General features: G+C 40.7%; 1 protein-coding gene and 1 long non-coding RNA gene across 6 annotated transcripts in view; one reads left to right on the top strand and one right to left on the bottom strand.

Annotated features, from left to right (window-relative positions):
• Positions 1–91: 91 nt before the first annotated feature.
• Positions 92–10044, top strand: LOC140733682 (uncharacterized). The gene is made up of 3 exons (XR_012100333.1): positions 92–285; positions 6907–6950; positions 9759–10044. It is a non-coding gene; the product is annotated as an uncharacterized lncRNA (long non-coding RNA).
• Positions 10045–10167: 123 nt separating this feature from the next.
• elmod3 (ELMO/CED-12 domain containing 3) overlaps positions 10168–16132 on the bottom strand; it is a 32024-nt gene continuing 26059 nt past the window's right edge. For all 5 annotated transcript variants that reach the window (XM_073057332.1, XM_073057337.1, XM_073057321.1 and 2 more), the window contains one exon: positions 10168–15931. In XM_073057332.1, coding sequence (XP_072913433.1) covers positions 15702–15931 — 230 coding nt within the window. In that variant the 3' untranslated portion in view covers positions 10168–15701. The remainder of the gene's footprint in view (positions 15932–16132) is intronic.

Below are 16132 nucleotides of genomic sequence, written 5' to 3'. Positions count from 1 at the left end.
AGTCTGCCAGACCCGCCCTCTGATTGGCCAGTGCGCCGGCCCCACCCTGACCCCCCCCCGATTCCGGGACGGGGTTCGTGATTAGTGTTACCGCCGTTGCGATGCCCGTTCCAGTGCCTCGCCATCACTTTCACACGTCTTGCCCCCAATGGGGGGGTTAGTTACGATCCAAAACACATGACCTATCACTTTGACAAACTTCTGCACGGCCTGGTATGGAAACACCAATGCCCTTGAACTAAACAAAACGATGAAAAGTAGTGGATACAGCCCAGTCCATCACAGGTAAGGCCCTCCCCACCATTGCGCACATTTATATGGAGCGTCATCGCGGGAAGGCAGCTTCCATCCTCAAGGCCCCCCACCTTCCAGGCCATGCTCCCTTCTCGTTGCTGCGATCAGGAAGAAGGTGCAGGAGCCTCAGGTCCCACAAGGAACAGTTATTACCCCTCAACCAGAGGGGATAAATTCACTCACTCCCAACACTGAACTGATTCCACAACCTTTTAAGGACTCGATATTTATTGCTTATTTATTATTGCAGCACACAAAACGCTGGGGGGAATAAACAGTCGACGTTTCCGACCGCGACCCTGCTTTACGACTGGAAAGGAAGGGGGGAGACGCCAGAATAAAAAAAAAGGTGGCGGGAGGGGTAAGAGGAAGGATCGGAGGGGAGGGAATCTGATAGGAGAGGAGAGTGGATCCACAAGAAGGTGATAGGTGAGAAGAGGTGAGTGGCCAGAGTGGGTAATAGAAGAAAGGGGAGGAACATTTTTTTACTGGAAGGAGAAAGCAATGTGTATACCCTCAGGTTGGAGGCTACCTAGGCCACATATTAGGTGTTGCTCTTCCACCCTGAGGATGGCCTCATCTTGGTACGAGGAAAGCCCATGATCCGACATGTCAGATGGAAATGGAAATTAAAATGTTTGGCGGGGGTGCTCAATGAAGTGGTCCCCCAATTTTATGATGGGTCCCACCAATGTAGACAAGGCCACATCAGGAACAGTGGACACAATGAGCGAATCCCCAGCAGATTCTCTGGTGAAGTGTCTCATCTGGGAAGACTGTTCGGGGCTCAGAATGGAAGTGAATGGGTGGGTGTAGCATTTTGGCTGCTTGCAGGGTTAAGAGCCAGTGATCAGGGACAAATGGACAAGAAAATCACTGGAAAGTGGAGGAGGGAGGTAAAGATATATTTGGTAGTAGGATCCCTATGGATTTGGTGAAAGGTGTGGAGGATGATGTGGCTCGTGGGGTGGTGGTTAAGGACAAAGAAGAACCACTGTTAAGGTGGCTGGGAGATGGGGTGAGCCCAGATGTTTGGGAAATGGATGAGATGCAGGGCAAGACAGCATTTATTTATTTTTTCTTTTCATTTTATATTTGCATATATATAAACGTGCTGTTTTGCACGTTGGTTGTTTATCCATCTCTGTCATGTCATTGATTCCATTGTGTTTCTTTCTGTTCACTGTAAATGCCCACTAGAGAATAAATCTCAGGTAGTACGTGGTGACTTGTAAGTACTTTGATATTAGTTTATTTTGAACTTCTTTCTCAGTGACACCAATGACTTCACATAGTACAAACTCATGGCTTAATTTCTGCTTGAGTGAGTTTTATTTGGAAAACATGAATTTATGCATATGTTTGGAAAAAAGTATTTCACCGTGACAAGTATAGCCAATTGCACGGAAATACTCAGTGAAAGAAATAGATATTAAAAGTTAAAGGATGGTGGTGATTATATCAGTTGTTAACAGAGGAGCTGAGAACTAATTCTCTATAGTCATTGCTGTGAGGGATTTCACAATTTTTGTTAGAGGCCATACACTGTAGACGGACGATTCCAAGGAAAAGCTCTAGCGGGACTGGGAGACTTGATGTTAAGGCCTTCTTTGGACAAAAGCTATAAGGAGGTCTAAAGCAGAGTCGTTCTGACTAACCTTAAACTGAACACTGGTGAAATGATTTTCGATAAGCAAGTGCCGCTCTTAACAAGCTAACATCATCTGCTTTACTGAGAAAAGAGTGATTGGACTGTAATTATACAGACGGTTTGATATTCATGAGGTTACAAGGTAGAAAATTTCCCAGATACGGTATATATAGCTAACTAGGTCTTCAGCAGCATAGACACAATGTCTTTTAATGTTGAACCCCTATGACCAATATCTGATGGTTAATTTCTTTGATATAATGTTGAGTGCATCAGATTGTTGAAGGCGTAAGATATTTTTAGCTGAAAATGATGACCAATATTTCAGCCTTAACTCTGCTTGTTGCAGATAGCGATGATGAATATGTTGGAACGTAGTACCAATGCTAGCTATTTACAGTGGACTTTATTAACAATATAGTCATATGGTAGAGTTTCTCCAGGGAGATCCAGGCTGCTTCCAGAAAGCCTTTGGACCTTCAATGGTTGGTCTTCTGGCTTGATAGTAATAGTAGTGATAAACAGAGCAGATTGCACTTTACCTATTGTGGGAGAATTCATTTCTGCTCCTACTGGTTAGCCAGGGTGCTTCCAGGGATTACCAGTTTTATACAACTGTTTCTGATTTGAATCGCATCAATTCAGTACGGTATCAATGCCATACAACACAATGGAGACCCTCCTTTATGCAAAGATAGATATTGATCTCCCAGTTGACTTTCGAATTGGTCATTCCTCCCATTCCTGTCGTGGACGAATGTTCTTGTTGTAGATAAATCAGTAGAGTCAGGTCAAGTGGACTCTTCAGTGCATCAGTATGGCAGCCATATTTTTGAAGAATCAGTCTAATTTATTTATAACAACTGAAGTCCCATCCAGAGTACATCTTTGCCTTTGATACTTTTTCCGATAGAGAAGGACAAACTCAGCAGCTGAAGGAGGTGGTTTCCTTCTCCCACTCTTTCTGTCTGCCCCACTGAAATCATGTCCCTGTACCTCAAACTCCATTTTATCATCCTTGGTTCAGTCCTTTCCCACCTCCGTCCACAACACGTTGCATGCTCTCGATCTCCTCAACAACTTTCAATTCCCTGGCCCTGATGGTCTCATTTTCACCATGGATGCTTCGTCCCTAAGCACTTAAAGCTCGCCACTTCTTTCTTGGCAACAGACTCAACCAGTTTCCCTCCACCACCAGCCTCCTCCATCTGCTGGAATTGGTTTCTTTTTCGGCTCTCCTCCCACTTCTCCAAACTCACGGTGAAGCCATGGGCACTAACATGGGCCTCAGCTATACTTGCCTTTTTGTTGGCTGTGGAACAGTCCAGATTCCAAGCTTTCCACAGTAATGTCCCCAACTCTTCCTGCACTTTCTGATACCTGCATTGCTGCTGCTTCATGCACCCATGCTGAGCTTGTCATTTTCATCAACTTCGCTTTCAACCTCCGCCCTGCCCTTAAATTCACTTGGTCCATTTATGACACTGCCCTTTCCTTTCTCGATCTCTCTGTCTCCATCACTGGAGACAAACTGTCCACCATTACTCTTTTATAAACCTACATACTCCCATGGCTATCTTGACTATACATCCTTCCACCCTGTTTCCTGTAAAAATGCCATTCCCTTTCCTCAGTTCCTTCGTCTCCTTCCCTGCACCTGTACCTGAGATGATGCTTTCCTTTCCAGGGCGTACTCCTTCAAAGAAACAGTTTCCCTTCCTCATCCATTTTTTGAACATGCCCCTGATCTATCTTCCCACTGCCTTAACAAGGATAGAGATCCTCTTGTCCTCTCCTACCACCTCATGAGTCTCCGCATTCAGCTCATCATTTTCCATGATTTTTGCCACCTTCAATGGGATTGTACCACATCTTTACCTCCACCACACTCTCTGCATTTTGCAGGGATCGTCCCCTCCATGATTCCCTTGTCCATTCATCCCTCCCCCACTAGTCTACCTCCTGGCACTTATCTCTCACCCTGCAAGTGGTAGAAGTGCTACACTGCCCATTCATCTCCTCCCTCAGCTTCATTCAGGGCCCCAAATTTCCAGATGAGGCAACACTTCACCTGTCAATCTGTTGGGGTTGCCCACTGTATCCACTGCTCTCGATGTGGCCTCCTCTATTTTGGTGAGATCTGGGGGGACTGCAGGATGTCCCAGTGGCCAAACATTTTAATTCCAATCCCCATTCCCATTCCAACAAGTTGGCCCATGGCTGCCTCTATTGCCACAATAAGGCCACCCTCACGTTGCACGAGCAACACCTCATACTCTATCCCCAGTCTGATGACATGAATATCGATTTCTCTAACTTCAGTACTTTCCCCCCCTCCCCTTTCCCTTTTCTTCAGAAAATAATTCTAACAAAAATAATTCTGTGATGTACTCTAGTCCCAGACCATTGAGAGATTTAAAGGCAAGTAAGAGAGCTTTAAAATCAGTTCTAAAAGATTCAATACAGGAAGCCAATGTAGCTAGCATGGGAATGATAAATTCCCTCATCCTGGTTTTGTTTAAAAGTCTAGCAGTGGTGTTCTGAATGAGTTGTTGTTTGTCAATATATTGCTTTGGAAGGCCAGTAAAAAGTAAATTGCAGTGATCTAGTCCATTCGATATAAAGGCATGATTTAGTTTCTCCCACTCTTACCTTTTCTCTTCTCCCCACCTGCCTATCACCTTCCCCTGGTGCCCTCCTCCTTCCCTGTCTCCCATGGTCCGCTCTCCTCTCAGACTGATTCTTTTCCAGCCCTTTACCTTTACTGCCTGCCATCTCCAAGCTTCTTACTCCTTCCCTCCCCCTACCTTCCTATTCTGCCTTCTTCCCCCTTTCTTTGCAATCCTGAAGAAGGGTCTCAGCCTGAAACATTGACTATTTGTTCATTTCCACAGATGCTGCCTGACCTGCTGAGTTCCTCCAGCATTTTGTGTGAGTCATGCTGGATTTTCAGCATCTGCAGAATCTCATTTATTCCTTATAGACCATAGAATATAGAAATTTGCAGCACATTATAGGCCCTTCAGCCCACAATGTTGTACCAACCATGTAACCTACTCTAGAAACTACCTATAAATTCCCTACCATGTGGCCCTCTATTTTTCTAAGCTCTGTGTACCTATCTAAGAGTCTCTTAAAATACCCTATTGTATCCACCCCCACCACCATTGCTGGCAGTGCATTCCACATATCCATCACTCTCTTGTGTGAAAAACCTACCTGACATCCCCTCTGTACCTACTTCTAAGCATCTTAAAACTATACCCTGTCGTGTTAGCCATTTCAGCCCTGGGAAAAAGCCTCTGGCTATCCACACAATCAATGCCTCTCATCATCTTATACACCTCTACCAGGTCACCTCTCATTCTCCATCATTCTAAGGAGTAAAAGTCAAGTTCACTGAACCTATTCTCATAAGGCATACTCTCCTATCCAGGCAACATCCTTGTAAATCTCCTCTGCACTCTCTCTATAGTATCCACATCCTTTTTGTAATGAGGTGACCAGAACTGAACACAGTACTCCAAGTGGGGTCTAACTAAGGTCATATATAGCTTTAACATTACCTCACAGCTCTGGAACTTAATATCCCCATCTTCCTATTGCCATCATATGATCTGGAGTACATGTTGAGGATTTTCAAGGCCATTCACTCCCACCTGTACCCCATTACACCAGCAGCTCTGGTGAATCTACCTTGCCTTGGAAAAGACATATGCAGATATAACACTGAGGGAATCTGGGACATTAATTTTTAAAAGTATAGCAGTGTTGTCCCGTTGGCTGATTAGTCCACAGGATAACTGTTCCAATTTAGACACCTGTCTTCAGATGTTATGTTTACAAGGGGAAACTTCCTAAATCTAAGTGAGCTGAAATCAACTTTGCTATTTGAAATCAATGTTAAAATAATACTGCCTTTTTTGTTTTGCCAAGGTGATTTTGATGAAACTAAATGCCTTGCTAGGCCACTTCAGTGGGTTTGAAAGAGGACTGTCCAGTATCACGTCCAAGCCAGATCAATATTACTGAGACTACCTGGTTATGAACAAATGATTTAATGAAATTTCAAAATACAAATTTGCTGAACACCATGGTGAGATTTGAACTTGTATTTCAGCATTGTTCAACCTTCTGTTCCCGTAACTTGATATTAAGAAAAACTTTTCATACAAATGCAGTTCACAGTGCTTTAACAATGGGATAAAAGTACAAACATGAATAAAAATAAACATGAAAATAAAAGATGTTAGTTAAAAGCAGGTTAAACAAATTGGTTTTGAGCTGGCATTTAAAAGTGTTAACTGAGTCTGTATCCCTTATAATTTTAGCAATTGAATTCCACAGTTTAGGAGCATAGTTCAAAAAAGCTGACCTGCCAATAATCTTTTTAGGGAGATTATTTAGATCTAAGAGACCAGGGAAGAAGAACTAAGAGCTTGAGCAGGATTATAGAACAAAAATAATTCTGTGATGTACTCTAGTCCCAGACCATTGAGAGATTTAAAGGCAAGTAAGAGAGCTTTAAAATCAGTTCTAAAAGATTCAATACAGGAAGCCAATGTAGCTAGCATGGGAATGATAAATTCTCTCATCCTGGTTTTGTTTAAAAGTCTAGCAGTGGTGTTCTGAATGAGTTGTTGTTTGTCAATATATTGCTTTGGAAGGCCAGTAAAAAGTAAATTGCAGTGATCTAGTCCATTCGATATAAAGGCATGATTTAGTTTCTCAGCATCATTACGTGATAGAAATTAACGTACCTTTGCAATATTTCTCAAGTGTAGAAATGCTACTCTGGTCACTTTCTTTATGAGGGATTTAAAATCCAAATCTGAATTAAGAAGAACACCCAGACTAGTTACTTCTGATTTTACAAGGTAAGTTGATCTCTTTTGGCTTTGGGACCAACCAGAAGTATTTCAGTTTTATCTTCTAATTGCTCATCCATTTGTCTGTTGCAGAAATAAGAGAAAATAAGGTGTTATCATCATCAGGCTTAACCAAGGTAGGCAATTGTGTGTCGTCAGCATAACTGTGGAAATCTTGTTTATGCTCTCTAATGACATCTCCTAGGGTGAGCGTGTATAAGGAGAAGCGTAAAGGACCAAGAGAGCTTCCCTGAGCAACCCCAAAAGGTACATTGTACATCGAACATGGACATTAGTGAGAAGTTCACTGAAGGATAACGGGGAAGCATGGCAGTTGCTGATGTTGGCAAGCAGAGCTTTTGTAAAGGGAAGCAGTAGAAGCTGGGTGGCGAGGAGTTTAGTGGGAAGGGGATCAAGGAAGCAGACATCAATGTTATCATCTTCACCCATGTTTTCAAATACCTCAAGGGCCGAAGGGAAGGTTGGGCCTGTTGAGAAAGATGGTCAGCACAGCAGCCGATTTTGAGATGAATGAGGTATTGAAGAATTCAACACCTGCAGTGTTACAGGAAGATGAGAATACTTGTATCTTGGTAGTGCTTTTTCCAGGACCGATAAAGAAGTACAAGTAGTGGGAGGGGATATAGTTACCAAGAAGTCAAATTTATGATTAGGGACTGGAACCGTGTAACTGTCGGAGTGTTAGTACAGTAAGTGGGAAAATCTCTTGAGAGGACAAGTTATATTTGTGTAACAATAAAAAATTTTCATGATCACTTTTTTTCCTGCTTCCAGCTTACAGGCTACTGGACTAAATCAATTTTCAGTGTCATGGTGCAATTTGAATGTGCATGGTTGGACTATTGTAAAAGAAGTTTGTCCATTGATAGCAGTTATTTATTTAGAAAATAAGCTGAACCATTTGCAGGAAACGCTCTATGGTGGTCTGCCACACTTGATCATTCTGGGAATCTCTGCAGTGACGGATCCAGATTTGTTGGAACAGAATCAAATCCATTTTTAAACCACTTTATTCTAGAGTATTGCAATACTGACAGAAGCCATCTTATCTCATGCTTCTGACAAGATATAATGATAGATAAACATAAAAGCACAGAAATAAAAACAGACCAAGAGAGCAAGTGTTGAACCATGTGTGGGAACAAAAGTCTCAGAGGACCTAATTTGGTTAACCACACTGTTGGAAGAAATTACTTAATTTTTTTTTGCAAAAGCTTTTTATGAAGTACACTGACGTTACTGAAAGTTGTGCTGGCATCTTCGAAACAAGGGGTAACTAGGGAAAGGGTAGATCCACTCATAGACAAAGGAGCCAGTACCTGGAGCCAAAGGAAATGGGCTAAGTCATTAATGAGAACTTCACACTGATGTTCATCATAGAGAAGGACAAGGAGAATAGGCAGGGAATGTTGATATCCTAGGGCATGGCTGCTGGGTATCTTGAAAAGCATTAAAGGGGATAATCTACCCAAGGCCTGTTGGGTGGTTCCAAAGGAGAAGATTCCTGGAGCCTTGACAGAATAATTTGTATCCTCTTTAGTCACTGGTGAAGTAATTGATTTTGAATAACCAGTGTTATTCCTTTGTATTACAGGGCAACAGGGACAAAGCAGGAAGTAATAGACCAGCGAGCCTTTCATCTGTGGTGGAGAAAATATCAGAGAAAATTCTTGGGGACAGAGGATACTGATATTTGAAAATGCATGATCTTATTAGGGCACATTGTGCGGGGGAGACCATGTGTCACAAATATCATGTTCTTTGAGGAAGTGATGAAGATGATTCATTAGGGTAGGAAAGATGTTGGCTCCATAGACTTTAATAAACCATTTGACAAAATCTCTTATGGCAGGCTGGTCCGGATTAAGCCGCACAGAATCCACAGAGAGTTCATTAGCCTGGTCACAGAAGACAGAGGGTAGTGGTAGAGGAATATTTTTTTCTGCCTGGAGGTCTGCGACCAGCGCTGTTCTGTGATTCATAAGTTTGCAGATCACAAACACTGGTGGAGTTGTCAATAGGAAACTTGTCAAAGGATACTATAGAACATAAATTAGTTGAGATTTAGAGCAGAGAAATGCCAAATGGAGTTTAATGGTGTGAGGTTTTGCATTTCTGTACGTCAAATGCAAGGGAAACAAATACAGTAAATGGCAGCACGCTCAGGATGTTCAGAGGGCCTAGGTGCAAGTTCATACCTCCCTGAAAGAGGCAACAGAACGGTCATAAAGAAGGTATACACTCTGGTGCCTTGATCCTTCAGGGCATGGAGTACAAACATCAGGAAGTTGTGTTGCAAACTTCAGTTAGACCAAATCTGAATAATTTTGTTCATTTATGGTCACCACACGATAGAAATGATATGTAGGTTTTGGGAGAGAGTACTGAAGAGATTCACTAGGATGTTGCCTGGATTGGAGTACATTAACCATAGGGAGAGTTGGTACACCTGAGCATTAGAAGCTGCAGGGTGGTCTCATAGAAGTTTATAAAATTAGAAGAGGCATTATTAGTTACATAGAATCCACCCCATGGATTTGGAAATTTCAAATACAACAGGGTACAGCTTGAAGGTGAGAGGGACAAAGTTTAAAGATTTGTGGGGCAGTGTTTTAAACAGAGTGAGTGGTCGGTGTTTGAAATTGTCTAATAGGGGAGGTGTTAGAAGCAGATACTGCAGCGAAAATGTATGAGGCATTCAGACAGACACACGCACATGTACGGAATGGGGGGGGGATATGAACCACATGAGAACAGATGGGATAAATTCAATTTGACACCATGGTAGCACAGCCATGGTGGGTAATGGGCCTGTTCCTCTGCTATACATTATATTGTATGATTTTTTTAAAATGACATGTATCCTTCATTTTGGCAAAGTCACAAAGAAGCATCCAAGAAACAAAGATAATTTTTTTTTGCAGATGCTGAAGTAAAATGTTTAAAGAAAACAGAAAATTCCAGGAACACCGAGAAGATCAGACAACACCTATGGAATGAGAAACAGAACTAATGTTTCATGTCATGAATCAGAACCAGAAAATGCTCGGGATGGAGCATACACAACTTGAGGTAAAGTGGACTGTGGGGAGCAAAGGAAAAGGGAGGTCTTCACGGGTGCAAGGCAGGAGTGTTTAAATGACAAAATGGATAATTATAAACATGAAATCTAGGTCCAGGCAAGCTGAAAATGGTGGCAAAATGCCCTTGAGAATGGGAGCAATTGTTAATATCGAGTTAAAATAATGCACTGTTGTAAGATTGTGAAGAATGCATGAAGCTATACTTTGTATAACCAAGATGAAACTGTCCATTCCAAGATAACCACTGAAGAACATTCCCAAAATTATTCTTTATTGTGATACAGTAATGCTACTGATTGTGAAACAGTTCATATAGATTTTTTATTTTAAAAACATAAAATTTAATGGATGCAAAAATAAAGATGTTTAGTGCTTATGTTCCATGACATCCCAAGTACAACCACAGTGCTAATATTACATCCTGAATACAGCCAGTCACAGTGTTCATTAGTGAAATCCTGTTTAAAGATAAAACATCAATTAACCTGCATTTGAACAAAGGAAAACTACAGGATAAATTAGACTTGCCAATAAAATATTAAACTTTGAAACAAAGATCACATTACTTGCAGTGACCTCAACAGCCCAAAGATCATTTAAAAAGAATTTCAGACATTTCACAGGTCCTCAGTATGCATCTCGTTTCTGCACAATTAATATAGAACATTTAATGTTGTAAAGGAGCAATAGGTCCATCTGCAAACTTGTTCAAATCCAGAACCCATTTCTGATACCAAAGTGCCAAGGGCTCAATTCCCAAACGATGAATTGCCCCAAGCTCACCACAAACCGGGGCCAGTGCGCAGAAGTGTGCAGTATGTAGGCAGACTGGATCTACAACTGAGCGGCACACTTCCAGGAAACCAGAGCCATTAGCATTCTAACATCTCTCAATCTCCTGTGCAGCTGTTTCCAGTGTTGTCACCAAATTTGATTAATATATGTTGGTAACAAAGGCCTTCACAAAATACCATGCCTTTTTTAATACACTATAATGTTATCTGTTAAGCATCTTGTATGTTTGTTTGTTCATTGTTCCCCTACCAACACCGCCAGTGAAAGCTTTATACTCTGTAGTGAGTTTTGTTCTCATTCTACCCTTCAGACCCATGTTATAGAACTTAAATATCCATACTAGAGAGAGCCGACATTCGTAAAAATAATGAGCTTTAACTGTAATTTAAATGTTTCTGAACACATCATACGCCCACTTTACTGCAGTTCTCAATCATTCTCTTACCCAGGTGGATGCCTTATATTGCACAATATCTTACAGTCTCCCACTCATTTTAAATTTCACACAGCTAAAGCTTTTGATTACCTGCCCATTTTATAGGGAAACTTCCCATTTAAACAAATTCAAAAATGCATTTTTGAGAACTGCTGTAATATTGCTGTATTAATGAAGAAACCTAATTGCGGAGTTTACAACATTTTTACTGAAGCTACACTGCTGGCCTTCTCTACTCCAAGAGAAACAATGCAAGCAGCACATGCGTGTTACCATTTCAAAACCTCTCCTCTGCCTCCTCTCCAAAGCCCGATGAGGAAAAATTAATGGAATTAATAGCCATCAAAGCTCCTTGATGTAATGTGCCACAGGCAAGGGCTTAAAAAGAGATGGGTACACAGCTAGTGGTTTCAGCAAGAAAACAGTATTGGGTAGTTTTTGGCTTGGCTTGCTAAAGTTGGTGGGATATCACAGTGTTCAGTGCTTGAGTACTTACAACTTGAGTAAGATCCTAAACGGAGACATTTGTATATCCACAAAATTGTGTGGGAAAGTATACTGTGTGGAGAATGCAACGAAGCTCTAAGGATGGATACGCGAGTATGTGTTATTCAATTGTCATTTACTGAAATAAAACAGAAGTAATTTATTATACTTTATGTATAGGATGGTTCTGAATCACTTCATAACATTTGAAAGTACAACTTAACCCCAATTAGTTACAGCCAACGATATCAAAGAATCCAAAATGTTTCAGGATTGCAATTGGATGTTTGTAATCCAGATTGGATACGTTTAATTCAACTGCCACTAACTAAAATAAAACAATGCAGTAAAAAGTCCAGATGAAATAGAATGAAGAGAAATGAAAAGTTAGGATAAGACAAAAGAAACTTTGTATAGAGCATAACTAGGGCAGCAGAGAGACAGAGCCCCACCGCACTAGAGTCCCTGACCCTGGGCATTACACAAGTGAAATTTGCATGTTTTCCCTGTGATCACATCGGTTTCCCCCACGTTCTGGATTCTGCTTGGTGTAGGTAAGTTGGCAGCTGGACATTGCTCCTAGTGTGTGGGTGAATGATAGAATCTGGGGTGGGGGGCGGGGGTTAATGAGAATGTGGGGACAACAAAACAGGTATAGTGTAGAATCAGTGCAAGTGGGTGACTGATGGTCAGGACGGTATTGGTGAGCTGAAGAGACGTTTCCCTGCTGTATCACTATACATCTAAAACATCCCTAAACTTGCACCTACTTATTATAAGTGAACGATATACACTGACAGCAATAGTGAATTTCTATCGCACGTTGGTTTTATTTTAGATTTTCACATCCCTCAGTTTTCCTTTGATCTTGGGCCTTTTAGAAAAATTTATGAAATAGCATATTTCTGGTGAAAAAAAAATCTCTTGATCGACTGGGAAAACATTAGATTCATTACCAAGCCACAATATTGTGACATAACAATACATTAGGTGGTTCAGAATGCATTAAGTCAACAACTCAGAGGTCTGCAAGCAAACATGAAACTTGTGTCTTACAATGCAATAAGTCACAAAGGTACTTGCATGTGTACAGTACTGCTGGTATTAGAGGACAAGTTTTACTTGCGCTGACCTGTAAAGATGTTATCAGCACCACGGTCTACCCACCCTTTCTCACATGCTAGAGGGTCTTAAAATTTTCATTACCTTGTTTAAAAAATACTTGCGTTAATCAAGATTTGCATATTAGTCCAATACATCTAAGACACCAAATATCTTTTTGTCACAATATTGAAGCTTCCACAAAATTTCATATGACTGTCCAATTTGAATGAAACTTGTTAACCTAAAGGTACCATTTGATTCCAAGATCACTGCTGGTGAGGAAGGCCATTGGATCCATCTTGGGCCATTCATCCAGAGTCACCCTCAAATGTTTAATGCAGCATATACCAGTTTCTTAAACACCTGGACAATTGTCACCTCTCACTGCTATTTTCATTCTGTTCTTCTATATGTCACTCTCTTTCTGTGATCCAGGCTAGTTCCAAATCTGCCTTTTACCAGCTTCATGCTGTTCCCTTATTCAATGTTCACAAGCTTAGGACTGATCATTTACATACAGTGATTTTTTTTCCCCTCTACATGACTGTTTCTTCAGCCTTTCTTCATCGTTTAGATCTCCAATATCAGTTTTGATTAAAAGTTATCAATCTTTTAACACTCTCCACTGCCTGACAACACTTGCAGCATTTCAACACACCTAGTCTCTGCAGAATCTTGTGTTTATGATTTCTAGCATTTTCTCTGTTTGACTGCAGCAATAAGTTCAGATTCATTGCTCTTTCCCTCACTACCTCCAACACCAAAATATCTTGGAGATGATTGGAAAAACAACTCCTGAGCTATAGGGGCACAGTAGTCCCTCTGGTTATATTGTTTGTCCTTCTACATTGATCAGCCATGTTCAATGACAACTAATTTTAAGTACCTTACTATGATGTCATTCTCCTGAATGAAAATGAAGAAAACTGCATATCCAGGTCTTAAGCACAGTTAAAAGATATCCAAGCTGACCACTAGCTATACATGTTCACATTAGTCAACTGCAACTCATGCACCTTGTGGTACAATATTAAACTGCAACTATAATGTCGGACAAGAGCACTTATGATCACAAACACAGCAATTTTCCAATGCTCAAACTATTATAAAGGGAATGAATGCACTGTAGGCCTATTGAGAATCAGCAACTACAAATGGTTATTCACTTTGTATATCCAACCAGGGGAACAGCAATTTGACCTGCTCTCTTGACTAATATCCAGAACAGAGGGATCCCACAGTCTCACTCCATTTCCCCAGTTTGTGATGCCTACTTTTCCTTCAGCTTACTCCTGATGATCCTTGCTGATGATCCTCAATTTGCAGCCTAAGACTGAGAATCGGTAATGTGCAGAATTTGCCTGGCTTTACCAAGTTTTAGCAACACAAATCTTTGCGGTGGTAAATTTTACACAGCAGTCTGCTACCTTGTAATTTCCTGTGAATGACTTCATGTTGGAAACAACAGACTCTGATATGTTTAAAAACCTTGCAGTGTTTAAGGACAAATACTCCACAAACTTTGAATCTAAATTCTAAAAAATTAGACAAGAATTCTTTTTTCCTCAAAACATCAAATATTTCACAAAAATTTCAACAAAATATTGCATACCTCTAATCTGTATTGAGGGGCCATGCTTACTGCTAATCAAGGAAAGTACTGCAACTTGCCAAATGCTGAAGAAATGAAATGAGCTACAGCTGAAATTCAACATCAACCACTCCAGAGGTACAAAGTCATTGAAGGTTCCTCAGTTAACAATTTTTAATAAGCAACAATTATATGTTTCTGATAGCCTAACAGTCCAGTTTAAGAATACATTTAAAACATATTAAAATACATACACAATAAAAATGAGGCTAACATGAAATTTCTTGGAAGTTCCAACATTACCGGTACCATAAACTGATCAATAATGACACAGAATAGTGGAGTTACCATAAGTCTGATCTAGCACTCACAAGTGTTGGAGGAGGGGAACACTATACCGAAAAACAAATTGATAAATGCTACAACAAGGATCAACACTGCACAGCTGAATAGCTTACTTTTAAATAAATGTGAAGTTATGAAATATAAAGATGCAAAATTACTCAAAGATTGGATCATTGCTGAATTTTCTAAATGCAACTAGCCTGTCACTTGCAACTATGAAATGGACTTCATATGAAATTCTGAAACATTCATGGGTTTGAACAAGTTTTCAGCTCATTCAGAATCAGTCTTCTGTTTGGTGCCTGGCCCAAGACTTGCTGTCTGAACAAGTGCTACAGAATGAGGAAACTGGAGAACCATGTAGGGCTGTCAGGTATCACATGTCCTTACATTACATCAAATACTTCAGTCAACTAGTTTGTGTGGTTAAGATAAAAAATCAAGATAAGAGAGAGAGAGCGCCACCTTGAAATAAGAATCCTCTCATTCAACTGAATATGAACCACAATCATTTTGCCCAGCCAGAATACAGATACAATATTATTGCATCCTTCAGCTTTCTGTTTCATTACTGACAGCACTAATTCAGAATTAAAGCTAATTAGTGTCACTTTAAAAAGTAGAGTTCAAACTATGCCCAGCACAGACCGCATCACTGTTAAAAGGAACATATATGTTCTCCTCTCCTGAGTAGGGTAAAGTTCCAATGGAGGAACAGTTTTGAAAGATGGCAGAAAGCTTCTTTGTGCTAGCATTATCTGGAAACAGCACTTGAGTGTTCAAGCTACAGTAGCACTGAATATATGAGCTAATACAGCAAGCCTACAACAATTACACATTTGCAAGCCACTGTTATTTGGGGAAGCCAAGATTCTACTGCACTGATGTTGTTATGTATGGTTAATGCCAGCCTACATAATGTCCAGTACTTTAGTGCATGCTGTAATAGTGAAACTTTCAGATGTCACATCCCTGCCACATGGTGATGTCGATGATCTTTCTCAATTTTCATCACTCACGCTTAGTTTCAGATTAGCCGCACCTCAGCCTCAGGCTCTGGCTCCAGCTCACACACGCCCATAAAGTTCATCTCTTTGGTGTTTGCAGCTGATGATGATTTTGGCCTCACCCCAGCGTGATTGGTAGCTAGGGACACCTTGTCCGTGGACAGGACCATCCCGTTCTGTCGCTCCATCAAGTAGATTTCCAACTTTTTCAGCAGTTGCTTTGGATTCTTTTTAGCAAATGTTTCAACCTCTGCAGAGAAAGAGGAAAGATATTTTGTATTCTTAAAATTGTGCAAGTCAACATGGAATGTCAGAGAGATACCAATGCATTTTAATTGAAGTTAGTTCTGATGCACTAGTGTATATTGGACAAAATATTTTACATATTTTTTAAAGACAGTTTTTCATCTGTGCCATAGTTTCTCACACCTCTTATGGGCAGCTGACTGTT

This window comes from Hemitrygon akajei, chromosome 1, assembly GCF_048418815.1.
Source record: "Hemitrygon akajei chromosome 1, sHemAka1.3, whole genome shotgun sequence".
Lineage (NCBI taxonomy): Eukaryota > Metazoa > Chordata > Chondrichthyes > Myliobatiformes > Dasyatidae > Hemitrygon > Hemitrygon akajei.
Note: the sequence above shows the minus strand (reverse complement) of the source record. Positions and strands in the feature narration are given on the sequence as shown.